The following is a 26,933-nucleotide window of genomic DNA, read 5'->3' as shown; positions in this document are numbered from 1 at the left end:
TCCAGGGGTGCAGGTGGAGAGGCTGTTTTTTTCTGACCATTCCTGCCACCAGATCGATCTGCTTTCATTAAATAATAACCAAATCAAACAAACTCTCCAGCCTTTCATTTCAAAGACTGCAGCAAACCACACCAAGGTTGCACCAGTCTGCAAAGTAGGCTGACTTTGCAGCTGACTGTCTTATGGTAAGTCAATAATGTAGGGGTTGTTTGGGGTTTTTTTGTTGGCTTCAATGCACACAGGTTACAAGACATATGGAGAAGTCTTCAGTGGGTTTTGTTTTGCTTTTTCTTTAATATTTTGAATTACCTCTCTTATGTATTTTTATGGCTGTCGATACGCTTCTGATGCGCTGGTTGGTGTTTTGCTCACTGATGGGGATAAGCAGTGTTTTTCTATGTGCAGCACAGTGAAGGAATGAAGAAAGCAATTGTTCTATAGGACTTCGTCTCTTTTCTAAGCTGGCATTGTTGGTGCAAGAAGCCAGAACTCAGGTAAGGGAAAAAAAGGTAATATCTGTTCTCTTCTTGGTCCTCTGGTAGGACTGCACCTTTCTCTGTCTTCAGTTTTACCATATTTTGGATTTAATTATACTTAAATCTCTCTGAAAGACTTGTTCATTAGTGAGTTTTTTGTGTAAAAAGTGCTTCTCACTATGGCAGCTGTGTGAAGACTTACTGCCTTTCTTTACTAAGGGAAGAAGCAATGTTTTGACTTGATGAAATGTTGTTTTTTCTCAGAAAGGTGTCAAAATCATAATAGCATATGTGCCCAAAAACCTAAAGTAGAAAACAATTTCAAAATTAATTTCAAACTTTTCAAAATTAAATATTTTTGAGTATTGTTTTAAAATAAATACCTTGGTTTTGAAACTTCCTATTGGGTTTTGAGTTTTTTTGAGGTGAACCAAAATTATAATGTTCTACTGTAACAACCTATCAAATCTAGTGTTGATTCAATCTCATGATGAGAGGGGATAAATATTTTGTCTGCAAAGTTTTTTTTTTAAGTTTACTAAGCGTTATTACTTCCTAAAGACTGCCTATAACCTTCTGTCTCATCAAATAAAGTTTGATTGACTGCTGGAGTAAGAAATAGGCTAGATGTTCTGTTTCTACTGCAGGTAGAAAATTCAGATGAGCTTTGAATATTGATGGTTTGCAGTTTCAACAGGCTAATCAAAACTTTGAGAAGAGAGGATTCACTGCACTAAAACACTTATGTGAGGAGGGCTTAAAGGCATGTGAAAATGAATTAGTTACAGGCTAATAGATGGGGCTACTTACTTTTATGATCTTGATTGTTGTTTTGCATGCTTTATAGGAAGAGTTCTTTCATGGTTTTATATCTAGAAAATATTTTGGAGAATACTTCTAAACAGTGAAGAACAATAGCACGTCTTTATTTGTCACAGTCAAAATGATTTATGAGCAACTTCTAAAACAGAAACCATGCACAGTCATGGTTAGTACTCCTGATAAATAAGTGGCCAAAAAAACCATTGTGACTTCTGGTTCTCAAAGTTATGAACTGAATTACTGCTAAATGTGTGATTGCCCCTTTCTAGATGCACTCTTTAGTGCCTTTGTGTTGTGAAGCAGATTTATATGCATATTGGAAAAGACATCTCTGTAAGGATACTGGTATGACTGTGATAGCTTTTTGAGTGTTTGTTGCCTGTTATTGTGCTGTAGATGGACACCTTCACCATGGACAAGACTCTGCTAATGCACCTGGTCCTGCTGAGCCTGCTGATTGGGAATAGCCAGGGGTGCTACTGTGAACATTACCCGTGGGGGCCATGGTCTGCCTGTTCACAAACCTGCAATTATGGCACACAGACCAGGCACAGGTAGGGCCAAGCTATCTCAGTACTTCTATGTTTCTGTTTATTCTCTGTGAAATACCAGTTCTGGGAAGGGGGACCTGTGTCCGAAGCTCTGCCTTCCACAGTATGCTGAAAAAAATTGTCATGTTCAAGTGTTTACCAGATAAATAATCATCTTTAAACTGCAAGACTTTAAAATTACAAAATTATGTATGTAGAACATTACTGCCCATGGTGGGGGGATTGGAACTAGATTATCTTTAAGACCCCCTTCCAACCCAGGCCATTCCATAATTCTGTGGTACAGTGCTTCCAAACAAACCAGTATCTGGAAATATACATAGTGAGTACAACCAGGTCCTTGAATTCAGCCCCTGCAAGCACACACGGCTGGCATTCAGTGCCCTGTGGTGGGAGCTCTGTCCAGCACAGAACACTGCCATGGGAGGGGTGACCTCCTGCATGGCAAGCCTGCAGAAACTTCCTCCCTGCACCATTAGTTTTATGACAACAGTTAAAGTCAGAAAAAGATTCAGCAGCATCAGATTGGATGCAGCTCTATGGTATAATCTAAACTTGTGATAAATCCCCTCTTTTCCTCCTGGCTCTGTCTGTACCTGTCCTCTGGGATGTCTGAAGTGACATGAATCAAAAAGAATTGCTCTTTAAACTTCAGACATATTTGGATTTTTCTTGTAATCAACATTCTGCAACTGCATATTATGTCTCAACATTTTTAGCTGGGCTCAAATAACTTTGTCAGCCTTCACCCACAGTTAAAGAACACCTACAATCTGTCTATTCTTTCCTAGGATAACTTGTTAATTTTTTTTTTTTAGGCAAATAAGAATGGATGAATATTATAGCCAAAACTTCTGTGACCAGCTGTGCAAAAAGCAGGAATCTCGTGCGTGTAACCAGCAAACATGTCCTATCAACTGTCAGCTTGGAGACTTTGGCCCTTGGTCAGAATGTGACCCATGCATTAAAAAACAAGTAGGTAGAAAATGTATTATATGCATTAAATGCAAGAAATTATGCCTAACAGATCTCCTTGTTTCAGCTTTATGACAATTGATCAGTAAAATGGCAGTTTAAGTTAAGAAGGGAAATTGGTTATGAATTATACAATAGAAGATGGAGGGAACAAGTTAAAATAAGCAGAGCAAATCAGAAAGGGGTGATTGAGTGGAGTAAATCCATTTATGAGAACTTGCTTCAAAGTTTCCACTGCCATAATTAAAGGTGAGTTTTTCACATAACGAATAAACTAAGCTGTAAAGTTTGCGTGTCTGTTTAAGCAAGAGCAAGTCATGGCATCTCAGCTTAACCATATCATTCTGTATGTTCTAAAGCAAGAAAAATAGAATTTAATCATCTGTTGAAAACAGTTAGCCAACAAATCCTAAGCCCCACTGGCTAGAAATGCTCAGGCTGTATCTTATAGTCAGGATCCGTTTGAGGCTGCTATTAAGAAATACAGAGCACCATTCCCCCAACTTTCACAGTATACACACACAAAAAAAAAAAACCCAGGTGCAAATGTTTACTCTCTGTGGGACAAAGTCCTAGACAGTGTTTTTTCCTCTTCGGCTTTTGTCCGTTGACTGATGGTAGACTTAGAGGTGAGATAGTAGAGAGGGAAGAAGTGAAAAGTCATGTTCAAGTGAATTTGAACTATAGAAACCAAGCAAGCCCTGTCAAATCTAAGGTTGTAGAGGGTAGAGGGGAGTGGAGTGCAGATTGTTTGGGGTAGTTATATGTCTGGTGGGTCTGAGGTTTGAAGCTGACCATGATAGCAGCTCTGAAGTCCTGTGCAGACACAACCTACAGCTCTCTGAATGTACCCCACAGCTTCAGAAATCAATTCTTGAAAACCAACCCTGAAACACCTGTCAGACATCATAAGTATATCTTACATACATATATTACTTTCTGATGCCCATACAGAGTGAGAAAGCTGTTCTAGATGTGAGATGTCAGCCACCCACAACTTCCTGTCTTGCAACTGAGATGGACAGTGTGAGGGCAGAGCAGGAGAAACAGTGAGATACTGGGAGACAGGAAGTTTCAAGAGCTGGAAGGGAGCATTTTTCTCAATTGAACTGATTTCAATATCCCTTTAAAATCTGAGGGTCTTACCTTGCATCCATATATAAAAGCATTAATTTTTACTAATTTTAAGTATTGATGCAACATATATGCTTCTTCAAGCAAAAGGTGCTTTTTTGGACTATAATCCATTTTCCCCTCCAAACTATAAAAATCATTGCTTGTGATCCTTAACAACCAACAGAATGGAGGATGTGATTTACAAGGTAAGAGTGAAGACTAGTGCAAGCAAGTTCCCACTGAGGGAGAGGGATGAAGAAATGAGAGCTCACACAAATAATATAGTCAGTGTTATGGATCTGACATGGAGTACAAAGAAGCATCCTCTGAGGCCTGAAAGCCTTCTGGTGTTGTTCCCCACACTCTCCCTTTATAGTCACTTGGTTACTGGTTCTAGAATCTTCCTCCATTTTTTGTCTCCAGGGAGGGAAGTGACAGAAGTCTGCAAGGGACCATGCTTTTCCAATGGAAAGAATTCTTAGAGATGGAACTGTTCAGTCACATGCAGACAGGTCTCACCAGAAGTCCCTTGAAGTGGAGTGGAAAACATATCTGAAGTGCTTTGTCTAGAATCCTTCAGCTTTATTGTTCTGCATGGAGGGTACTGACTTGGGGAAAGAAAACTCAGTGAGCTGCAGATTTTGCTCCCAGATCTTTTTTAGTAACAGAAATTTTCAGGAAAATCATTTTTGTCCTCCCCAGTCATCCAGTGCTCTTTGGACAAGGGACCCCACATGTGGGAACCAAGTCAGCTGGTTAGGGGATACATGGCACTGTTCAGACTATTTCTATTTCAATAGAGATGGTAAAGAACAGGAAAAATCTCTGTAAGCTTGTTCACACACACTTTCCTTCTGTACATTTAAAACTGAAGATACAGAGACTGAACTTTTGATTCCTTCAGTGCTGAAGACCAGGTTATCTACTATTTAATCACGTATGCTTCATCAGGGCTATTGATGCTCTTGCATGTCAATTCCCTGCCTGCCTTACCTGGAGTGGTAGAATATAAGGACAAGAATAACTGATTATTTCCTTCAGGGCTCTGGTTTTGACTGATCTTCAGCAGCACTAAGGCGTGTGGCTCTGCCTGGAGCTACAAAACCTGCTCACGCAAACAACCCTGGGTTATTTCTTCTGCCTTGCAGTTTCGTACCCGGACACTCCTGCGACCGTCCCAGTTTGGGGGTCAGGCCTGTACCGAGCCGCTGGTGGATTCCCGCCCATGCTTCCCAACTAAGCTTTGCAACATAGTGGAAGTTGATTGCAGGAATAAATTTCAGTGTGAAAGTGGTAATGATAATCTTAATTGTTTAACTGCTGCATTACTAGTCAAAAGATTGGACACTGAGACAAAAAAGATCCAAAAGATCCAGATCTTGCACATTCTGTGCATAAATTCCAGGGAAGAGGGACCAGGGAGAAAAGCCTGTGTAAGGATTTTATATGGCTTGGTAGAAGCTTATGTTTACAGTTTCTTTTGTAAGTAATTAAAAATGTGGGGCCCCCTGGTGGTCTAGTGGTTAGGATGCGGCGCTCTCACCGCCGCAGCCTGGGTTCAATTCCCGCTCAGGGGACTTCCCCGGGCAGATGGAGCTAGTCAGCCCTGTAAGGCCATCCATCTAAGAGAAGGTCACTCTAAACTGTCCTGAGGACCTCGCTGCCACTGTCCAAGCTCTCTCAGCCCCGGCAGATGAACCTCAGGATTAAAGGGTGGGCTCAGTTCAGCGCACACTGTGTCTCACCTAAAAAATCCACTGCGCAGGCTCGAAGGGTAAAAGACCTTTCCCAAATCTTCGTTCGCGAAGACTGGCCATGAATTAAAAATGCAATATCTAGCCTGGCATGTCACTATGATCATGATAGCTAAACAGTAGCACTGTCACAATAATATTTCTTTGCACAAATTTTTCATGTACAAACATACCTATAGAGTTTCTCTGAACCCAGATTCTCACTATCTTTATTAGGCTTGTGGCAATTTCTTGTTTGCTTCAATTTAAATATACCTTATTAGCCGCAAAGAAACTTTATCCACACATTCTTTTACCAAACTTTAGATTAAGCCTTTGCGGGCTTCAAAACAAGACAAAACTGGCAGATTTGAAACAACCGTTTCTAAATTGGAATAATCCAGGCATTATAGTGCCTCACTGCTGACATCTACGACAAGTTCACACTTTTACTACGGGAAAAGATAAGACTGCCCTTTTCTGCATTCAGACATGATGAATCCTTGCTGTTGCTGTTTCTCTGGTGCAGGTCACTGTATTTTGAAAACCCTGGAATGTAATGGAGAAAATGACTGTGGGGACAACTCTGATGAAAGAAACTGTGGAAGGAAAAAGACTGTGTGTAACCGAAAGTATGAGAGCATCCCTGGTGTGCAGTTAATGGGCAGTGGGTAAGCCAAGTTTGTTTATTTTTTCATAAACTTAAGATTGTTATCTCACTAATTTACATAAAGAAGATAATTCCCAGCTAGCATGTGAGAGTATTCATTCAAATATGTAATCTCTCAAGTTAAAATTATCAAGAAATTATAAAAATACAATAAAACCATCCGACTAGGACTTGCCTGCTGCATCTTCCAGTGTTACTCTGGTACTGCTGGTGTAGCAGATGAAGACCTGTCAGGGAGCACTGCCTCTGAGCAACCTGTCCTGTCTCATAGCAGCCAGAATATCATGTATGGGAAACTTCCAGCTCTTGGAAATACTTGCCCATGCACCGTGTCAAGTACTTCAGAAATTTTGAGGATATTCCTCAAAAGCTGTTGTTTGTCTGTGTTATATTTCACATGATACCAACCCCTTCCAGGCTACTAATTTAAGCAGTATAAACTCTAAACATGGGATGCCTGTCCCATGGAGTCTTGCATTTTTAATTGAATTTTCATCTCAGTGTGCTCCAGTAATATCATTTATGGTAGAAATGAACAACTGCTTGTTCTTTTTCCCAGACTGTTTTTAGGTCTTTCTCTGTTTAAGACTGACTGTCTCATGCTGACATTGGGATTATCAGTAGGATGAGATAGTGCTGGAGGTAGGAAACTGCATTGATGCTACTGCATTTTTCAGGTGAATTCAATGTGAATGAGAAGTTCTTGTAGAGGAGTTTCTTTCAAGGCAGTAACACAACCCAGATGCTTATACTCCTACAAAAGCTTCAATATATCATGAAATGTTTCAAGTCCATATGTCCTTCTAGGGTTTTTTAATCTCTGGAAATAATTTTTTGTTAGGTTTCACATTCTGGCAGGAGAGAGCCGAGGGGAGGTCCTTGGCAACTCATTCAATGGAGGACAATGCACAACAGTGAAGCGCAATGAGACGAGGAAATTGTATCGTGTCCCAGCGAATCTGGAGGCTGTCAGCTTTCAGGTACTCTCAAGCAGCAGCTCCTAGCTGAAAAGCCCTTGCTGTAACCCCAATCCAAATTATGTGCTCAAGTCTTAGGTAGTACTGTGTTTTAGGACAAGATTTCTCAACCTGGTGAGGCTTGAACATGCCTCAGCTGATGTGTGGAAGTGGGATATGTTTTGTGGCTCACTGAATCATATATCGGAGTCAACATGATTGATTTGAGCTTCTCCTGCTTCTCTGTGGCTTTGGATGTGTCTTTGTTCTGACTTGGTGCCAAGGACATCATCTAGCCAGAGGCTTGTTCAAGTCCAAAGCTTATTCTACCATCACTACTGTATCCTTGAAGTACAAAAGGCTGCAGCTCCTAACTCCAACTTCCTTCCTGTCAGCCTTGGGACAGAGTTCCTCCCTGAGCCATTTCAACCCCTCAGTCCCACCTGTTCCCTGCTCAGCCCTTTCACAGAGCAGCAAAGAAAGAAGGCAGACACCAAGTTTGGGAGGCAGGAGGACTAAACATACACAGTCTGGAGAGGAGGCTTGCAGGACAGGTCAAGGGCAAAATGAACCTGGTTTGTATATCATAAAAAATCTGGGAACTACTGATTTGTCATTTTTTGTTAAACATTGATATTTAGAAAATACTTTGAATAATATGTTTGGGGCACAACATCTGGCTGTATACATATGGGCAGGCCCTGAAGACAATAGGTATTTTGCACTGAGAAGGAGAGAGTGCAGGTCGAGGAAAAAAGCTCAACTAATGGATGAAAACTGAACTGCTGGGTTTTGTCACAATTGTGTGGTGTTGGAATTACTTTAACAGGAGCAACTGAACAAAGGATACCTTACTATGCTCAATGGAAACTGCAGTTAAATCGGCCATGACATGTAGACTTTGTCAATAATGGAGAAAAATTACTGTGGGCAGAAATATTCAGAGGGGAAAACCAATCCTTGGTTTGCCCAGGTCTCTTTATAGCTGTGAGGTTCATTAAGTTACTTATGTCAATTTGCAGGACTATTAAGGGTTTGTGAATCTCACCTTTGAGAATGCATCTGTATCTTCTAACATTTAGAGCAGCTTTTGGTATAGAAGTGTCCTTATAGAAGGAGCAGACCTTCTTCTTGGAACTCTGGTGTATTTTCATGCAAAAGTGTATGACTTGTAAAACAGAAGTGTATTGGGAGAATGGACCACCTCACCTCCAAAGGTCCTTAGGAGCCCTATTAATTAAACAAGTCTAGAGGAGGGAAAAAAAATCACATCTTTCAAAATTCCATAGGGATTTGCCTGAATTTTGGAAAATAAGTCATTTCTAATCTGATGCTAAAGTTGTCTTGGTGCTTTGTCCAATACCCCCACTAAGGTTTATCAACTTGTTTAGGCAGGTTTGCTCACAGTTCCTCGTCACCTGCACTTAGACCATCATGTAGTATGGGTGAAACACTCCAAATATACTCTAAGACTCTCCTCTGGAAACCTGTTCATTCTTCTAGCTGGGAATTAAGAGGAAAGGTCAGAAAACATCAAGCTAGAAGCCACAGGGCTGGAAAGTAGTCATAGTGTGGACATAACATGAATGTCTGAAATTCCTTCAAAAGTATGTTGAAACGCTTGTCGAAAATTATTCCTAAACTTTGGGGCATAGGGGTGGGGAATTTTACAAGAAAGTGTTACATGTTTTTTTGTTGTTGTTGTTATACAAATGCCTATTAGAATGTCTGCTTCTTGTGTTCATCTTGTCTATTAGCCTTTCTCAGCCTCATCTTTTATTTTCAGAACAGTTTCATAGCTTACTTCTGGGTCTCATATAATCAGACATGTTTTTGCCATTAATAGAAAAACAAAAAGAAATCAAGAATTCATTTCTTAATAGGTTTCTGCTTCAGATTATTATTTGGGCAAATGTATTTTGCTTTACTGAATCTCCAGGTAGTAGATGAAGAGGATGATGTCACATCAGACTTCTACAAGGATTTAACTCCCCTGGCTGATAGTGTTTCTCGAAGTAGTTCATCCAGTCATGGTGCTCGAAGATCTTCTGGTATACCACTTTTATTCTCAAAAAAGACGCGGGTTCAAGTTACATCATCTTCCTCCTTCAAGAAAGCTATTAAAGCCTCATATGAAAAGGTAATTAAATCTTGTCTTTAGTTTCTCTCTTTCGATTGATTTCTGTCTGGTCATTTCAGAACTGAGCTACCAAAGGCTACTTTCCTTATCAAGGCATTGGCCCACTAGAATTATACATTAGAAAATTCCTCTTCTGATACTACAAGATGTTCTTGGTTGCAACATACATTCTATAATGCAACATGGTTTTCTGGGTTTAGTATAGAAATCATAGGCTTATTCCATTTTAAAAAAGCATAGATTTGACATTATCAGATTGGGTAAGCCACTCCTTTTCCTATCCTAATTATAGATTAAGAGGGCACAATACCTAACAGTAGCAGACAACTCTAAAAATAAAGGAACTTCACTCATTAATGTTATACATATTCATGTATTAAGTATTAATCTACATTAGCTCTTTATCTGGTAACTTGCATATTGGAGTCTCGTGTTTGCCAAGACACACTTGCTCATAAAGATAATTTCAGAAATAACACATCCACAGAAAAGTTTCTCTCAACAGAAAACATTTTTCCTTAAGGTTCTGCACTTTTAATGCAAGTGAATACTACAGAGTATAAAATTATGTACTTTTATAGTTTAACAGCAATAAAGGATGGGCTATGGGAAAGGCCACAGGACTGAACAAATCTAAGGACTGTTGAAACCCAGAAGTTCTAATGCAACCAGAATGGAGGGGGGAAGGGCGGAGGAACTAGATGATCTTTAAGGTCCCTTCCAACCCACACCAGTCCATGATTCTATAAAATAACATAAACCCACCAATAATTTCATCTGGTGTTGGTTAAAGACAACACAAGTTAAAATCCCTTCTTAGTGGATCCATAGCAGGAGTTTTGAGTCTTCCTCATGTTCTCTGCTGCATCATACAGTAAGCCTCATTTTTATCTGTATGTGTGTGTGTGTGTATGCACGTGTGTGTATGTAAATAAATAAGTAATATTTGTATAAATTTTATTAATGGGTGTTTGTAGATAGATATGTACTTATGTATGTTTGAGAGACCTAAAAAGGAATTTTTAATACTTTCCTAAATAGTGCAAATAGGAATTTATATTGATAACTTAAAAGGAGGGGGAACTTACCTGGGCTTTATGAGGTCACATTCAGACCTATTTGTTAAACTGTGTACATAAAAGTTTCACCTGAACATTCCGGGGTCTTTAGAAGGCCCTAGCCACTTATGCCTTTTTTCATATTGACATGGAAGATATAAGAAAACTTGATGGTTTTTAAGTTTATGTTTGTTTACCAGAAACTTTCTTTAGCTAAGGTGTCTGGTCCTCCAGTATGTCTTCCTGATTTCTGGTCCTTTAATAATAGAATCATAAAATGATAGAATAGTTTGGATTGCAAGACACTTTTAAAGACCATCTAGTCCAACCACCCTTCAACAAGACCAGGCTGATAAGAGCCCCGTCCAACCTGGCCTTGGATGTTTCCAGGGATGGGGCATCCACCATCTCTCAAGGCAATCTGAACCAAAGTTTCATCCTTATCCTAAAAAATTTCATCTTTACATCTAGTCTGAATCTACCCTCTTGAAACCATTACCCCTTGTCCTACGACTGCAGGCCCTACTCAAAGGTCTGTCCCTATCTTTTTTATAAACCTCCCTTAAGCACCAAAAGCTCACAGTGAGGTCTCCCTGAAGGCCTCCAAACTGAATAACCCCAACTCTTTCATTCTGTGCTCATAGGAGAAGTGCTCCAGCCTTCTAATCCTTTTTCTGGCTCTTCTCTGGACCCACTCCAACAGGCCCATGTCTTTCCTGTGCTAAAGACCCCAGACCTGGATGCAGAACTCCAAGTGGGGTCACACAAGGGCAGAGTAGAGGGGCAGAATCACCACTCTTGACTTTCTGGCCACACTGCTTTGGATGCAGCTCAGAACACGTTTGGCTTTCTGGGTTGTGACTGCACATTCCCAGCTCATGTCCAGCCTTTCATGCACCAGCACCCTCAAGTCTTTATTGCCAGGGCTGCTCTTGATGGGTTCTTCTCCCAGTCTGTACTCATGCCTGGGACTGCCCAGCTTGCATGCAAGTGCATGGTAAAACCAACTAAGGATTTAGAATCAATATTTACCAAAGTGATCTGGAATTTCGTGTCATAACTGAAATGTTAGCTGGCACTGCTGAAAATTCAGAAAGTGTGGTGGAGAAGAGCATCATAATCCAACAGAAGAAGCGATGTATAAATAAGTAATTGTATAAAGTGCTTTATAATGAATCTTTCCTATCTGCTGTTTGGTCATTTGCTCCTGTTTCCTGCCCCTGCTTTTTCTCTTGATCTCTTTGCTTTGGCCTTGGGATATCAGTTTCCTTTTTCACTTTAGAAATCCCTTTTTTCAGTATTTGCTATTCCTTTCCTTTCTGTTTAGTTCAACTCCCACATAAACAGCCTCTAGCATTGAAAAAACACAACAAGCTCTTTCAAAAGCATATATTTTTCCCTACATGTAAGAGATGTCCCTTCCAACTCAGGATATCCTATGATTCCATGTTCCCAGTGTTTGAACATTCTCTTTTTACCTCTCATTAACAGCTTGACACCTGAACTCAATAAGGGCTTTAACCCTACAGTTTCATTTTAGTTTTAGTAGACTGATAAATTGTGGAACTTTATAACAGTGAGTTAGGATCCAAAATACTCACTTCCAGATTAGTTGCAAACAACCCATAGATCATTATAAGGTGAAGCTTTTCCTCTGAAACTTGTGGTTGTCTGATCAATTGCTGGTGCATTTTTTTATGGCAAGAATCCTTTTGGATTGGTAGGTGCCTGATGAGTCCTATTTTTTTATTGGAATACAAATATTGGAATATTGGCTATATACTCCGAAAATGTAAGGAAGCCTTCAAGAACCTCACAGAATTCTTGGAAAACCCACAGCTAGTTTGTTCATGGTTAAAGCATCATGATATACAGGATTATTTAGTTCTTGCAACATATATCAGGATATACTCTTGGTTCCTCTACTTTCTACACTTAACTCCCTCTGAAGGTGCTAAGACTGCCCTTTTCTTATTTCTAGAATTCCAACTTTATTAGAGTCCATAAAGTAATTTCTGTTGCAAACTTCACAATGAAAGAGTCAGATCTGTATCTCTCAGACGTCTTTCTAAAAGCACTTAACCACCTGCCCCTGGAGTACAACTATGCTTTATACAGCAGAATATTTGATGACTTTGGCACTCATTACTACACCTCTGGGAAGATGGGTGGTTCCTATGACATTCTTTACCAGTACAGCTCTGAGGAACTGCAGAACTCGGGTACGTAATCTTTAACAAGAAAATATTTGTTTACCAGTTTTTCTTATCACTGCTTTTAGATCTTACACCACATTCTTAACAGCAAGAAATTCTTTAGATTCTCACAGACATAGGAATTACTCACCCTGCCTACATACAGAGCAAGAAGAAATTTTTGCTCTATGCTGTCTTAATTTGAAAAGTTCAAGAGATTCTTTTTTTGGTAAATGTCACTGTGTTCAGGGAAGCCATTTAAGACATTCAGATCAAGACCACAGGTCACCAGAAAAAGGTATTCCAGCATAGAGTTGTGTGGGACTCAGAGGTCTAAGTGGTACTTTTTGAGATACAGTTAATAAAGTTTATGGTATGGATTAGAAATTACTCTAAAATTTTCTCATGACTACCAGACTGTCAAAATGAAAAAGCAATACCACAGAAACGGAAATCAGTCCAACACTCTTTGTACCTGGGGAAGCAGTTGCCTGCAGAAGTGAAGTTTCCAGTAGTGGGTGAGGAGCAGGGAAACCTGCTGGGTCACCTCAATGTAGGAACCTGGGGGCAGGGTGCCTGCCATGTATCACGGTTATGGTGATGAAGCTGCTGCTCTGTGTTATTTCTAGGCCTGTCAATTGATGAATCAACAGAGTGTGTCCGAACAGAAACCACCAAGCGTGTGTTCTTCCGGAAGAAAAAGAAAGTCAGTACCAGATGCACCACAAACAGGATGACTGTGAGACATGAAGGTGATGAGAACAAGGACCATGTCCTGTTACTTACCCTGAGAGATACCATTCCTCTCAGCTGCTCCAGATGACCTCCCAGCTTTGTTGAGCTATGGATGCTCTTCCACCACTGTCAGAGGAGCCAGTATTTCATTGTCTGCATCTGATGCAAGCACTGAAATCATCACCTTACTTGTAAATGAAATTATGGTGTAGGAGCAGTCTTCCTCTGCTTTAGAACAGCATTATTGGGTAACCCGTGGCACTGGCTCTCCAGTCAGTCATGGGTCTGACAAACATTCCTCATGGCCTTGGGTCCAGGGCCAGGCATGCTAAACTGGAAGATAAGCACAACTAGAAATAGGTGTTCGTAGCTGAGCCCCTGATCTTCTTTAAGGGTTGATCAGGGCTCATTGAGAGAGTTGGGCAGCAACAACACACTACCTGACCTTCCCCTCCCACCTTCCTTATGCCAAGCAGACATCCAGGTATAGGAGTGCCAGAACTGTGTCTCAGAAACTGCAGAAAGCTGGTGCATTTTCCACAAGAATGGCAAGAGTCATGTTCTTCATCACTAAGAATAGGGATTTCATCCTGTCCACCATATTTTTGTCCTCATTAGTCGATCAATTTCTGTTACTTAGGTGTTTACAGCTAGGACTAAATATCCTGCCTTGCAGTGTGTTCTAGAGGAGGCATTTTCCACGACTGTCTTATGCAGTTCTGAATATCTCCATGGCTCATGTCTCAAACACATGTGGAATCTTATGGCAGGCTGCTGTCATAGTGTCATAGTGGGGATTTAAGTCTAAGTTTGGGGATTTAAGTCTAAGTTTTTCCAAGCTTAGACTTCATTTTTCCAAGGGTTTGGGGATTTAAGTCTAAGTTTGGGGATTTAAGTCTAAGTTTTTCCAAGCTTAGACTTCATTTTTCCAAGGGTAGCTTCAAAAAATAAATCTTAATGTATTCTTTTATATCCTTTTACACTTTTTCTTAGAACTCTGTTGTTACATCCGCTGTCTTTGGAGGCCATTGTCTAAAAATACTATTTAACAATTTCAGGTTCCATTTTGGAGTCATCAGAACGGTCAGTCTCCCTAGTAAAAGGTGGCAGGTCAGAGTATGCAGCAGCTCTGGCCTGGGAGAAAAAGGGAGCTTTTCCAGGACACACAGTCTTCACAAACTGGCTGGAATCAGCAAAGGACAATCCTGTGGTGATTGACTATGAGGTAAGAGAAGAATAAGAAAAACACTGAGATAGCAATGACTCACGAGTTAGCAGCTCTTCAGAGAGCTCTGCAGGTGCTCTTTCATGTAAATAGAGATGATGCTGTGTGTGATATGAATGCACATACATACAGGATTAACATAAATATACAAAATATTTTTTAGGACTTCTTGTTTGGGTTTATAAGCCACACCAGGTTTGCATGGTCTGGGGACAGTGGGAGTAAGACCGAGGAGTATGAATTGATTGCTCTGGCACCAGCAGGGTGGCATGGGCAGGGTTAGTTACTGTGCAGGAAAACAGTGCATGATGCTGGAAATGCTTTTTTCCCCTGTAATCATTCTCTTGTAAGGTATATGTTGCAGAGTATGTCAAATTAGTGAACTGAAAAAAACCAGCAATCCCCTGTGTCTCTGTCCTGCTCATTCAAACCAGCATGCCACTGCTCCTGTGAGTGCACTGAGCTGTCTCCCTCCCTGGCTGGCACAGCAGCCCCTCAGCAGCAGAAGCAAAGCATTTGAGGCAAAAAGCAAAACCTGCCTGAATGCAGCATGCAGTGAGATTTCTCCCACTGCATCTGCTGTGCTCCTGAAAGCAGTGTAGGGAAGTCTGACATGGCAGACTCTGGATGTAAGCAAACCCCATATCATCTATAGTGTCCTCAATTTTAAGACATAATATCACAGAATATGCTGAGTTGGAAGGGATCCAGAAGGATCATCGAGTCATGCATGGGACCATCCCTAAGAATCACACCATCTACCTGAGAGTATCGTTCAAATGCTTCTTGAACTCTGTCAGGCTTGGTGCTGGGACCACTTCCCTGGGGAGCGTATTCCATTGCCCAACCACCCTCTGGGTGAAACACCTTTTTCTATTATCTAACCTAAACCTCTCCTGACTCAATTTCAGGCCATTCCCTTGGGTTCTGTCACTGCTCACAAAAAAAAGGGATCAGTGTCTTCCCTCCCTTCTCCTCATGAGGAAGTTGTCACTGCAATGAGGTCTCCACTCAGCCTCCTCCAGGCTGAACAGACCAGGTGACCTCAGCCACATCCCACTTGGTTGATTTTCCCGTGGTTCACAGAGCCCTAAATTGGGGAAATAAAAGCAGTATGAATGGGATAATATAGATGTATAGCACTGTCATGCTCCTTTAAAGTATCCATAACTTTCAACATATCCAACTCCTGTGTGATATAGCTTCATATGTAGGCTCTAGTGCCTTTAAAATCCTTCCGCTACACCCAGAAGGACCCTCCCATGTTAAGGTAGTTGCTTACTGAACTTGTCTACCAGGTGTCGCCCATTGTGGATCTGGTGAGGAACATACCGTGTGCTGTGACCAAACGCCGCAACCTGAGGAGAGCCCTGAGGGAATATGCGAGCAGGTTTGACCCTTGCCAGTGTGCTCCATGCCCAAACAATGCCAGGCCTGTGCTCTCTGGGACAGAGTGCCTTTGCCTGTGCCAGGCTGGCACGTATGGCAAAAACTGCGAGACACGAGCTCCAGGCTACAAATCAGGTATTTGGGGTGACAGTGTCATACTGTAAACATGGTCCTTCTGGCGTCCATTTGTCAGTGATTAATCTGACATAACCTTCCCTTACTAAATCCATAGCACTTCTTACCACATGCCAATGTCCACAAAGTATAGGAATAAAGGTAGGATTAAAGATAAAAGAATCAAACTGAATAACCACATCTCAAAAGATATCATAAGACAAAAGATTCCTTAGCTACGTGATTAAGATAATAATGAATGAGTTGTTCAGCGATAAGGGTGAAGTTGAGATCAAAGATTATTGATACAAAAATTAAGAAATTCCTTAGTTTTCCCTATAGTGTTTTATGCTTAAGACCAAATGGCTAATGAAGATAAAAACTATTGATTATAGTATGGAAGGAAAACACAGTTGTCATAAGGAGAGGGAACATAATCATCGTTCTGGAGAATTTAAAGAACAGTTTAATGCAAAATCATTTTTGAATGAAATTGGCACTAATGCCATACCCATGGGAAACATATGTTTATATTCCAGGACCAAAAGTGGACAGAATAGAAAGTCACTTATGTAGCTACAGATCTCATTATCTGATCCCGATAAAGAAATATTTTGAAAGAAATAAACAGCTGAAGATACACAGTTAGAAGTGGATGTAGAAAGTATATTGTATGCTGTAAAGAAAGGGTGTGTACAGATAACATATGCCAGGGGTTAAGAGAAGTTGTAGTAGTAGTGTTTTAATTTAACTGGCGTGGGATGTAGATTTGGGATTTAAACATGGTGTTAGAGCTCATATTTATTTAAAAACTCATTAAATACTGACCTATCTCAGAATGTTGTCAGCATCATGAAAACTCACACACCTGTATGTGCAATAAAAATAAAAAATAAGCTGCTGCTGGGTTTGGATGTTACTTGCAATCAAAACTAGAAAGGTAGATATATTTTAGGTTTTCATGAAGCAGTTTGGAATTTGGGTGGCCACCTTTTGGAAAACTTGGCACTTTAGATACAATCTACTCTATTAACCGTAACAATTTTAAATCCTTTGAAAAAGGCTATTATGAATTTACCATCATCCCTCTCATATGTGGCCTTAAAAGAAATATTGTATATGGTACAGATCTGCCAAAAGATGGTGTTTCTTTTGTTTCTTGCAGTTGCTGTAGATGGCAGATGGGGTTGCTGGTCTGAGTGGACTTCATGCGATGCTTCCTTCAAAACAAGAAGGACGCGAGAATGTAACAACCCCTCCCCAATGAACGGTGGGAAGCCATGTGAAGGAGAGAGGGAAGAAGTGGAGGACTGTTATGTCTCTGTGTTCGCAGACAGGTAAGAAAATAGTAGATCAAAAGAAACTCCATAGTCATGGGACAACTAAGAAGCCCTCCAGAGTAGCTCTGTGATTATCAAGGAGAAATAACAGACAACACTACTCTCTGAACTCTTGTGGTGGAGCAGAGAGAAGGAAAAGTCTGAAAATCTCTGGAACTTGATGCAAATTTGGTTTTATTAGTTGTTTATTCCTAGAAAATTGCTGATGAATTGCATACTGAAGTATGCCTGTAGTTCTCGTATGCTGCTTTGCACAGCTTTTTGTCTAAAGTCATCTGCTTTAGTTCATGGGAGTTCACAATTTCCATTTTTTTACTATCACATCCTCTTCTCTTAGCAATTTATATCCGAACACAGTCTCAGAATTCCAATGAAGCAACTAAGCTTTTCATATTCCCACTTTAAGTATGCCTGATTTACTGGTTTTGCATAGTTTCAACTTCAAATTCTAGCCCTGAACTGGCTTAGGTTTTTTCATTTTCAAGTGCAAGGCTTCAGTCTTTCTGCTGGGACCAAGAGCTGAAGCAAGATTTTCACTATCCTTGCTGTAGTGGCTGCAGAGGAGATTGCAGAGAGAACAGGAGAGGATTACAAGCACTGGGTTCCACGGTTCTTTGTAATTCATCTCAGTTAGACCCTGTGGGCTGTACAGCTCCATGCTGACAGAGACCAGCCTCCTTTAACCACTGCCTGGTGGCAACAGAATTACAGGGACTGCTTAGAGGCTTCCTGTTATGCTGTTCTTTGACTCTTTTTCTTACTCTATAAAAATATGTATTTAATTATGTTGATAGATGTATTTAGTACTTTTTTATTGCTCTCACATTCTTCCTCCTATCAACACCTGCAGTTTTTTGTCTACAGTCTTTTATTTGACAGAATAAAGTTTTCTCACTGTCAGGGAGGGGGGACAGGACACACTTGCAGCTCTCCTGACGAACATTCCTGACACTTTGCCATTGTTATTTGGTGACACCAATGCTTCAGATACATCCTTACAGCAAATTTTCCCTTTTCAGAGGTGCTCCTTGTATAAATGATGATGAAGCCAGAAGAGAAGAGAATGTCTTGACTGGTGAACCTGAGTCTGGATGTTCCAGGCCAGACCCACCAGAATATGGCTTTATCAGGGTGAGTATGAAAAACGATATAGAAGCAAAGTATAGTAGTTGCAGACATTGGGAAATTTTACAGCTTCTTTGCCTGATATCCAAGCTATCTACTGCGCTTGTGAGTGTGTTGCTATGTACGTGGTGTTCTGTGGGACTCTAATCCACCACAGTACATCAGCAACTGAAGAAAGTCAGGGTAAAACCCATTTCAAGTGGTCCTTGAATTCTTGTTTTGTAATCATGACATCAGTTAGTGCAACTGGACAAACTTATCATTATATTGGTGAATGGAAGAGTCCTATTCCAGGGTAAGAAAAGCGAATTCATTACATCTTATCAGTGTTTTGCCACTGTTTCCTTTGACAATTTCCAGTCTCATTACCATAGATTTTTGAGGGACTTTTTGGTTTATTTTTTCTTTTTTTTTTTTTTAATTTGTAGAATGAAAAGAACCAATATGCTGTGGGGGAAGAAGTTGAAATTGCCTGTGTGAGTGGTTATAGCCTCATTGGCTATCAATACCTTTGGTGTCTGCCAGATCAAACCTGGACACAGCAACATGTTGAATGCCAACGTAAGAAAGGAAACTAATTTAGCCCAGTAACAAAATAGAAGTGAAAGAAAAAGACGTGAAAAAGATTTTAATACAGGTTTTAACAAGAGAATCTGTAATGACATCTGAAAAGATTGCATTTGAAGAGGGTATTTCATGTAGAGATGGCAAAAATATACTGAGTCATTACATCGCTCCTCTTTCAATTCAGAAGTGTTACTATTATGCTCTTTGTAAGGATGTTGTAATATCCAGTGCATTAGAGAACTCTCAGATGGATGCTATGAGGTCCTTCTCTTGTCTAGTTTTAAATACCTTTTACAAAAGGACCTCACCTTTTGTTTTCAGACTTCAGATATCTTTAGGTTGATACAGTTATGATGAAGAAATTATTTGTATAGAAATTTGTCTACTATTTTTTATATTAAATGGATGATGTGTCTTTAACCATGACCTCCCAGGCTGCCTTGAGAATCTCCACTATAAATCAATGCCTTGAAGTATTTATAGTGCGGTTAAGATTTAGAGATCAGAATTGGCCTGTATTTGCTAGCAGGAGAGATTTCAGTAGTTTTCTAGAACTTGGTGTGATTTCATTGACTTAGTGTTCATTTTAACATAAAAAAAAGTTACTTGAATATACTTAGGAGCTTTCTATTGTCATTCATTTTGTTTAATTTACAAAAGAAAAATTAAAATGTGTTGTTAATGCCATTCCTACTATTTTTAAACTGCAAAATTAAATTACTCACATTGGCATACATTAGAAACATTACTGTAATTATTTAGTTATTACTTTAAAAATATTTTAAAGGCTATGGCAGTGCACTAAAAATTTCTTGGCTTAATTGTGTTAATTTTTTATTGGTTTTGAATGTCAATCAAATGTTCGGTGTTACTGAATGTCTTTATATGGCTCTTCAGATAAAGCATTATGACTTGCTGTAAATATTCCAAACACCATAAACACAACAAGAACTATGTTTTTTTTTATTGTTTATTACAGCCTCAGTATGCCTCAGGCCACCAATATCTGACAATGTCACAATTTCCCCATTTAAGCAACAGTACAATGTTGGTGACACCATGAAGCTGAGCTGCCAAGCTGGGTTTATAGTCAGTGGTCACACAAGGTATACCTGTGCGAAAGACCTGTCCTGGATACCTCCTATTTCGAGGGATATTACATGTAAGAAAGGTCAGTATGCCTGCAGATACTTCACTGTTTCTATGTTGCTGCACTGTTTATTTTAGCTAGCTGGAACTAGGAGGGGTATAAGATGCAGAGTGCCTGTTTTACTTTGTGCCTACTATGGTGACATATAATTTCATCCCCAAACTTCTGCATCAAATTTATAATTTTTGGGTGCAATATGCTGTAAACTTTAATAATGAAATTGAGACACTGCAACTGTTTTCTTCAAAACCAAACCAAACCACGCTGTAATAAGAAGGTTTTATGAAAGCAAAGTAGGAAAATGCAATCTATTGACACGTCAGCTTCTCTTCTTGAACAGGATTTTCCAGTGATTTTTGCAAAAAAACTGATGGAAATAGATGTAGCATCCCAACCATGGGAGCTTTTGAAGAGGTAAATGTGGGATGAATAGAAATAAACCCATTTTTAGCTTTTAAGGCAGGAGTGTAAGATGCTTCTGTTCATTTTTACTAGTTACAATAATTCTCACTCTTTTGTGTTTCAGATGTACAATCTAAAATTAGAGGTGTTTGCAATCTAGGACAAAAGCAGGTTGGATCTCAGTGTGTTTGTATGTCTCCAGAAGAAGACTGTGGGTAAGTTAAGCACATTCAGAAGAAAAGTCAAAGTTTCTGTAGTGATAGACCAAGAGGCCATTATGACATAGAACAGGAAGAGCAGCAAAAGATAACTACAAATCAAGACAGCTCTCTGTTCAGATACTGGCTAGCTTTTCCTCTGTATGCAAATTACAACCCCACTTATAGCCTATGAAATAAATGAACAATCACAGAATCACAGAACGGGTCAGGTTGGAAGGGACCACAGTGGGTCATCCAGTCCAACCTCCCTGATGAAGCAGGGCCATCCCAGAGCATATGGCACAGGATTGCATCCAGATGATTCTTGAATATCTCCAGTGAAGGAAACTCCACAACCTCTCAGGGCAACCTGTTCCAGTGCACAATTACCTCCACAGTAAAAAATTCTTTCTCATATTCAGATGGAATTTCCTGTGCATCAGTTTCTGCCCATTGCCTCTTGTCCTATTGCTGGGCACCACTGAGAAGAGCCTGGATGCATCCTCTTGGGGCCTCCCTTTAGATACTGATAGACATTGATGAGGTCCCGTCAAAATTGTCTCTTCTTGAGGCTGAATAGGTTCAGCTCCCTCATAAGAGAGCTTTTCCTCATAAGAGAGATGCTCCTGTCCCTTAATCATCTTTGTTGCCCTCCTCTGAACCTGCTCCAGGAGCTCCACATCTCTCTTAAACTGAGTGGCCCAGAACTGGATACAGCACTCCTGATGTGCCCTCACCAGGTCTCAGTAGAGGGGCAGGATCATGTCCCATGACCTACTGGCAATGCTGTTCCTAATGCATACTTAATGTACCTAATTACATTAAGGAAACAATACACCATAATCCATCCTTTCAATCTACATTGCCATCTGCTACTGGAGTTCCCAATTCCTCTCCTCTCCTCTCCTCTTCTCTCCCCTTCCCCTTCCCCTTACCCTTTCCTTCATTTCTCCAATTTCTATATTTTCACTGTCATCGTCTTGCACAAAGAGCATGCAAGGATGGAACTAGATGACCTCTAAGGTCCCTTCCAACCCAAGCCATTCTATGATTTTATGATTCTCTCTTTGGGAAGAGACTAAGCTCCACAAAATTATGTTGCTTGGAAATGCATGCACTTTCTAGGAATGAATCCACTCAGTAACCAAGAGCAATATATAAAGAAAGAAACTACAAGCAGCTTAGCTGGTTTTGCCTGCTTTTGGCCCCAAGATAACTGTGCATTAGAGGCAGACTTGCAGGAATACATTAACTCAGAAAAGCCACACCAGAGCCTGTGGAAATTTCACATCCTTGTGGAGGTAACAGCGTCTCCTTTTTCTTGTACAGGCACATGTCCTTTACTGTAGGGTGCACATGTCCTTATATAATAAGGAAAAACACGCTCCTTGTGAGATGGTGAACAAAGAGATTTTATTTCAAATTCGGCGCTGGTTTTATCCCTCCAAACCATGTGACTTCTTTGACCAATAAGGTTGTCTATGTCAGCGCATGGTCCCTCGGGCACTCTTGCCCTGGTACATCCCTGTACCTTAAACACGCCCCCTACACTTCACCTCCTGTCTGTTGGATGGGACCACAGCTTCCTCATCTCACAGCACTTGTATCAGGTCCAGGTCCTGCAGCAGCTGGGACAACCTTAGGTCTTTAGACCAGTATCCGGCCTGGCCATCGCTTTGCTGTTTTTTATCCGATGCTGGTGGAGAACTTAGAACCACGGACTTGTTCCAGAGAAAGCTAAAATAATTTTTCTTTACTTCCTTTGGGCAGCTACTACTCAGAAGAGATCTGTGTGCTACATGCTGTTTCTGAACAGAATGTAACCAAGCCCAGCTGTCAGTATTCAGCTGAAATGTGCCTTGGAGAGCAGTCATTTCATTTCATGCATGCTGGCCCTTGTCATGGTGATTCCAGCCTAGACTGGGCTATTGAAAGGGCAAAGCTCTCTACAAATAGCTTGAAGAAAGTGCCCTGTGGCTATGACACCTGCTATGACTGGGAGGATTGTCCAGGTATGACTTCTGAATGGTGAGATTTATCCAGCCCTTTGGATCTAAAAGTGAAATGTGCTGACTCTTTCGCTGCTCCAAGAATGGCATTTATAGACATTGTGGTCCCTTTGGGCACAAGGAGTGTGGAAATGCAGTAAGTCCCAAGTCCCTCTTAACAAGTGTTACCCTTAAATATGTGCCTTTTCCCTTACCCACAACTACTCTATCGTTGTTACTTCGCATGAGAAAGGCACAAGAGGAACTTGGATATTAAGGGAACTTTTCCAGGAGAATTAACATTTGAACCTTTAATCACAAGAATGTAGTTGGTAATATTATCACACATTCCCTGTGAGACACTAACCACTAGTTTGTTCTTCAGGAATTAATTTGGGCCACACCCTCTATAGCATATAATTAAATTGTGAAATTAGATCATGATACTACTTCAAAAGCAAGACTGGGGCCACCAGGCTTAATGGGATTTTAATGGTAAAATTTGCAAATACCCATATGTGAAAACACTGCTTAAGAGTTTTAATGAACTAGCTAAGCAGGTCAAATCCCTAAGAGGATTATTTTATAAACACTGTTGTGCAATTTGGCTATTTACTGTGTAACCAGGTGATAAGAGCGGTAGGTTTTCCTGTAAATGTCTGAGGTGCTGCCTGGCTCTGCACATCAAGTGCTTGCTAGGAAAAGGCTGAGTGGCAAACACGCTCACTCCTGCACTTGCTTCCAGAGGCAACCATGATCCTTATCACACCAGTCTCCTTAACGACAAATAAAGCAACAGCAGCGTGCAGCAATCCTAAAACCCTGTTTTAAAGATGCAAGATTTCTGCAGCATAGGATTTGAAGCAGGAGGCTGTAAAATTACTGCATGAGATGTTGTTCTGTGTGGTGCTTGAGCAGAGGGCATGACCAGGTGTGTCTGTTGGGAGACATGCTCTGGTGGAGCCTATAGGTACCTTTTGCTCCTGGGAAAGTGGTTATAATTTTAAGAAAACATTGGGCTTATTTATTCCAGGCCGTGTAAGAAGACTAGCTGCGCTCCTACTGTGCCAGTGTCTTAAGGCTAGATCCTGTGCCAGCACTTCAGTATTTTTCTCTCAAAAGCCTACAGAGGTGCCCTGTACAAAAAAAAAAAATTAGAGGAGAGAAAAATACATTAAATAAAATTAGTGTTCAATGTAATACTCAGGAGATTTGAATTGGACTCCTCACCATCTCCACGGAAGCCTACTTTTCACGAATGTGCACAAATGTTTAGGAAATGAAAGTTCCATTTTTTCTGAGTGAGTAGTAAGTATCAACACAGAGGCAGAAGATACTGCAGTGCCATGAAAACAGCCAAATGGAGGAAAGGACACATTTCTCATGTTTTAAGAAAGTGAAGGCAGAAACTTAGTTTCCTGCCTAGGGAATTTCTGGGAAAGAATATAAAGAGTCAGAACCTGATTAGATCAGAAATGGGTAATGAAATAACTGCCAGGACTGAGCTTTACCACAGGCCAGCAGCAAGTAGCTTAGCATTCATAAAGGGAGCTTTAATGAAATAGGAGCTGACACAATATGGACCTTAAGACTCCATTTCATAGCAAGACTGTGTTCAAGGATAATTGGGAACAGAAAGTCAACTTAATATCTTTTTGTTTGGAAGAAAGGTAAGGGAAAGCCAGTGGATAAAAATAGTTAGATCAATTCTGCTTCTGTACGGGCCACTACTGCAAAAACCGCTATTTAAAGCTGATTATTCTTAATACCCCACCATCTAGTGTATGCACTACAGGCTTTTTGTGACTAATATATCACAAACATCCAATGATGTTTTTCCCCTGTTGGACTTTGAAATGTCATCAAACTATAATATTTGGTTTTAGTCATCACAATTTTTGCTAAATTTTCACACATTCATTCCCAGAGACACAGACCCAGTGCTCCTGCCTGATACCTTACCAGTGCCCCAAAGAAGACAGCCGCCCTCATTGCATCCAAATGGAGTCGACAGGAAGGAGGAGGACAGTCAGTCATTGCGTGCTGGCAGCCCTGAAATGTGCAGGCATCAAACTGAAGGTGCTAGAACATGGGAACTGCCTGGCATGACCTTTTGACTCTCTGCAAACACCATGATCACATCAAGCACAGGCTGAGCCAAGGGAAAAAGCTGAATATGAAGCAACGAGGAGATCAAAAACAAAGGATGAGAGAAAAAAAATAGAACTCACTTTATCAGATTTTTGGGAGAAGGGTGACAGTGGGCTTTTTCCTGTATGAAAACGATCTAGGGTGTGGGATACAGGGACTGCTGTCACTGCTGGCAATTCTGCAGATGTTCGGAGGGAGGGAGGGGACCAGATGGGAAGGGAGAAAAAGCCTAAGTCTCCCCTAGTCCTGCGTGAAACTTTTCCTTTCCTCAGTCGTTTGTTTCTTTGTCCTTGTGCTTGTGACTGCTGTGCATTCTGGTTGTCTCAGTGGCTGAGTACCTGCTGTACCATCCAGGCAGGCAGACCAGGCACTTCAGCACCAGTGCACATTCTTTCTGATGCCAAATGGGGAGGGGGTAGCAAGAGGCTACCTGCACAGGCAAACTCAAGGAGAAATACAAAATACTGAAAAAAACACAACTATGCAATAACTGAGTGAAGTCTTCAAAACTATGTGATTTTTTAATTGAAGGGAAGGGGTGTTTGCTTGTTTGCTTGTTTACTGGGTTTGAGCTTTAGACACTGCTGGGGAATTTTTATGGTGTCCTTTGAGGTGAATTAAGCACATGTTTGTACTTAAATATAAAAGAAACATTTAATGAACAATGCATTGGGCAGATGCACTGCAATACTAGGTTCTACTTGAAGGGGCTCTATTTGGAGTCTACAAAGATGCATCTCAAGCAGGTTCCTTGTATACACTTGCACCAGCACCAGTCCTGAGAGCACCTGTATGGAGCACCTCAGCCCAACCGTAGGTCCATTCCCCCATCGTTCCTTGACCACAGATCATAACTGATGCGCAGTTACAATTAGAATTTTCCCTTCAACACTAGCAATTTTACAAAACTAAGGAATATAAACTTGCTTTCTGAGAAGGAGAAAACAGGAAGTCACTTTTTTTTTCACCAGCAGTCATTGAAACAATGAAAATCAGGCAAAAAGAGCATAGAATAGAATCAGAGAATTATAGAATTTCCCGAGTTGGAAGGGACCCACAAGGATCATTGCAGTCCAACTCCTGGTCCTGCACAGAACACCCCAAGAATCACACTGTATGCCTGAGAACATTGTACAAATGCTTCTTGAACTCTGTCAGGCTTGGTGCTGTGACAGCTTCCCTGGGGAGCCTGTTCCAGCACCCAACCATCCTCTGGGTGAAGAACCTTTTCCTGATATCTAAACCTTCCCTGACACAGCTTCATGCTGTTCCTGTGGGTCCTGTCACTTGTCACCACTGAGAAGAGATCAGTACCTGCCCCTCTTCTGGCCCTTGTGACAAAATTGTAGACCACAATGAGGTCTCCCTTCACTCTCCTCCAGGCTGAACTGACCAAGTGCCCTCAGCTGCTCCTCATACGGCTTCCCCTCAAGGCCCTTTGCCATCTTCATTGCACCCCTTTGGATGTTCTCTAATATCTCAATATCTTTCTTACATTGTTGTACCCCAAACTGCACACAGGACTCAAGGTGGGGCTACCCCAGTGCAGAGCAGAGTGGGACAATCCCCTTCCTCGCCCAGCTGGTGATGCCTTGCCTGATGCCCCCCAGGACATGGCTGGCCCTCCTGGCTGCCAGGGCACTGCTGACTCACATTCAACTTGCCGTTGACCAGGACTCCCAGGTCCCTTTCCACAGTGCTGCTCTCCAGCATCTCATTCCCTAATCTATACACACATCCAGGGCTGCCCTGTCTTCAGTGCAGAATCCAGCATTTGCCCTAGTTAAACTTCATATGGTTGGTGACTGCCTGGTGCTTTGATTTGTCAAGGTCTCTCTGCAGGGTCTCTCTGTTT

At 40.9% G+C, this 26,933-nt stretch overlaps 1 protein-coding gene across 1 annotated transcript; it reads left to right on the top strand.

The window, feature by feature from the left end:
• The first annotated feature begins 203 nt into the window (after positions 1-203).
• C6 (complement C6) lies at positions 204-26,183 on the top strand. The gene is made up of 18 exons (XM_025894903.1): positions 204-494; positions 1,695-1,852; positions 2,668-2,824; positions 5,089-5,233; positions 6,203-6,344; positions 7,185-7,323; positions 9,239-9,439; positions 12,479-12,719; positions 13,322-13,444; positions 14,486-14,652; positions 15,951-16,176; positions 17,321-17,492; positions 18,515-18,626; positions 19,049-19,181; positions 20,167-20,358; positions 20,864-20,954; positions 22,710-22,951; positions 24,855-26,183. Exons 2-18 carry the CDS (start codon positions 1,695-1,697, stop codon positions 25,034-25,036), a joined length of 2,823 nt encoding a protein of 940 aa, XP_025750688.1. The 5' UTR covers positions 204-494; the 3' UTR covers positions 25,037-26,183.
• The last annotated feature ends 750 nt before the right edge of the window (positions 26,184-26,933 follow it).

This window comes from Manacus vitellinus, unplaced genomic scaffold (assembly GCF_001715985.3).
Source record: "Manacus vitellinus isolate BGI_N305 unplaced genomic scaffold, ASM171598v3 scaffold_18_pilon, whole genome shotgun sequence".
In the NCBI taxonomy this organism is placed as follows: domain Eukaryota; kingdom Metazoa; phylum Chordata; class Aves; order Passeriformes; family Pipridae; genus Manacus; species Manacus vitellinus.
The sequence above is the reverse complement of the archived record's forward strand: the minus strand, read 5'-3'. Positions and strand labels throughout refer to the sequence as shown.

What these genes read in the sequence shown, in the direction of transcription:
- C6 (XM_025894903.1), top strand. Translation starts at nt 1,695, where the DNA reads ATGGACACCTTCACCATGGACAAGACTCTGCTAATGCACCTGGTCCTG. An exon ending in TGGAGGCTGTCAGCTTTCAG is followed by an intron (nt 7,324 to 9,238) that starts GTACTCTCAAGC and finishes CTGAATCTCCAG; the next exon opens with GTAGTAGATGAAGAGGATGA. An exon ending in AGCTCCAGGCTACAAATCAG is followed by an intron (nt 16,177 to 17,320) that starts GTATTTGGGGTG and finishes TGTTTCTTGCAG; the next exon opens with TTGCTGTAGATGGCAGATGG.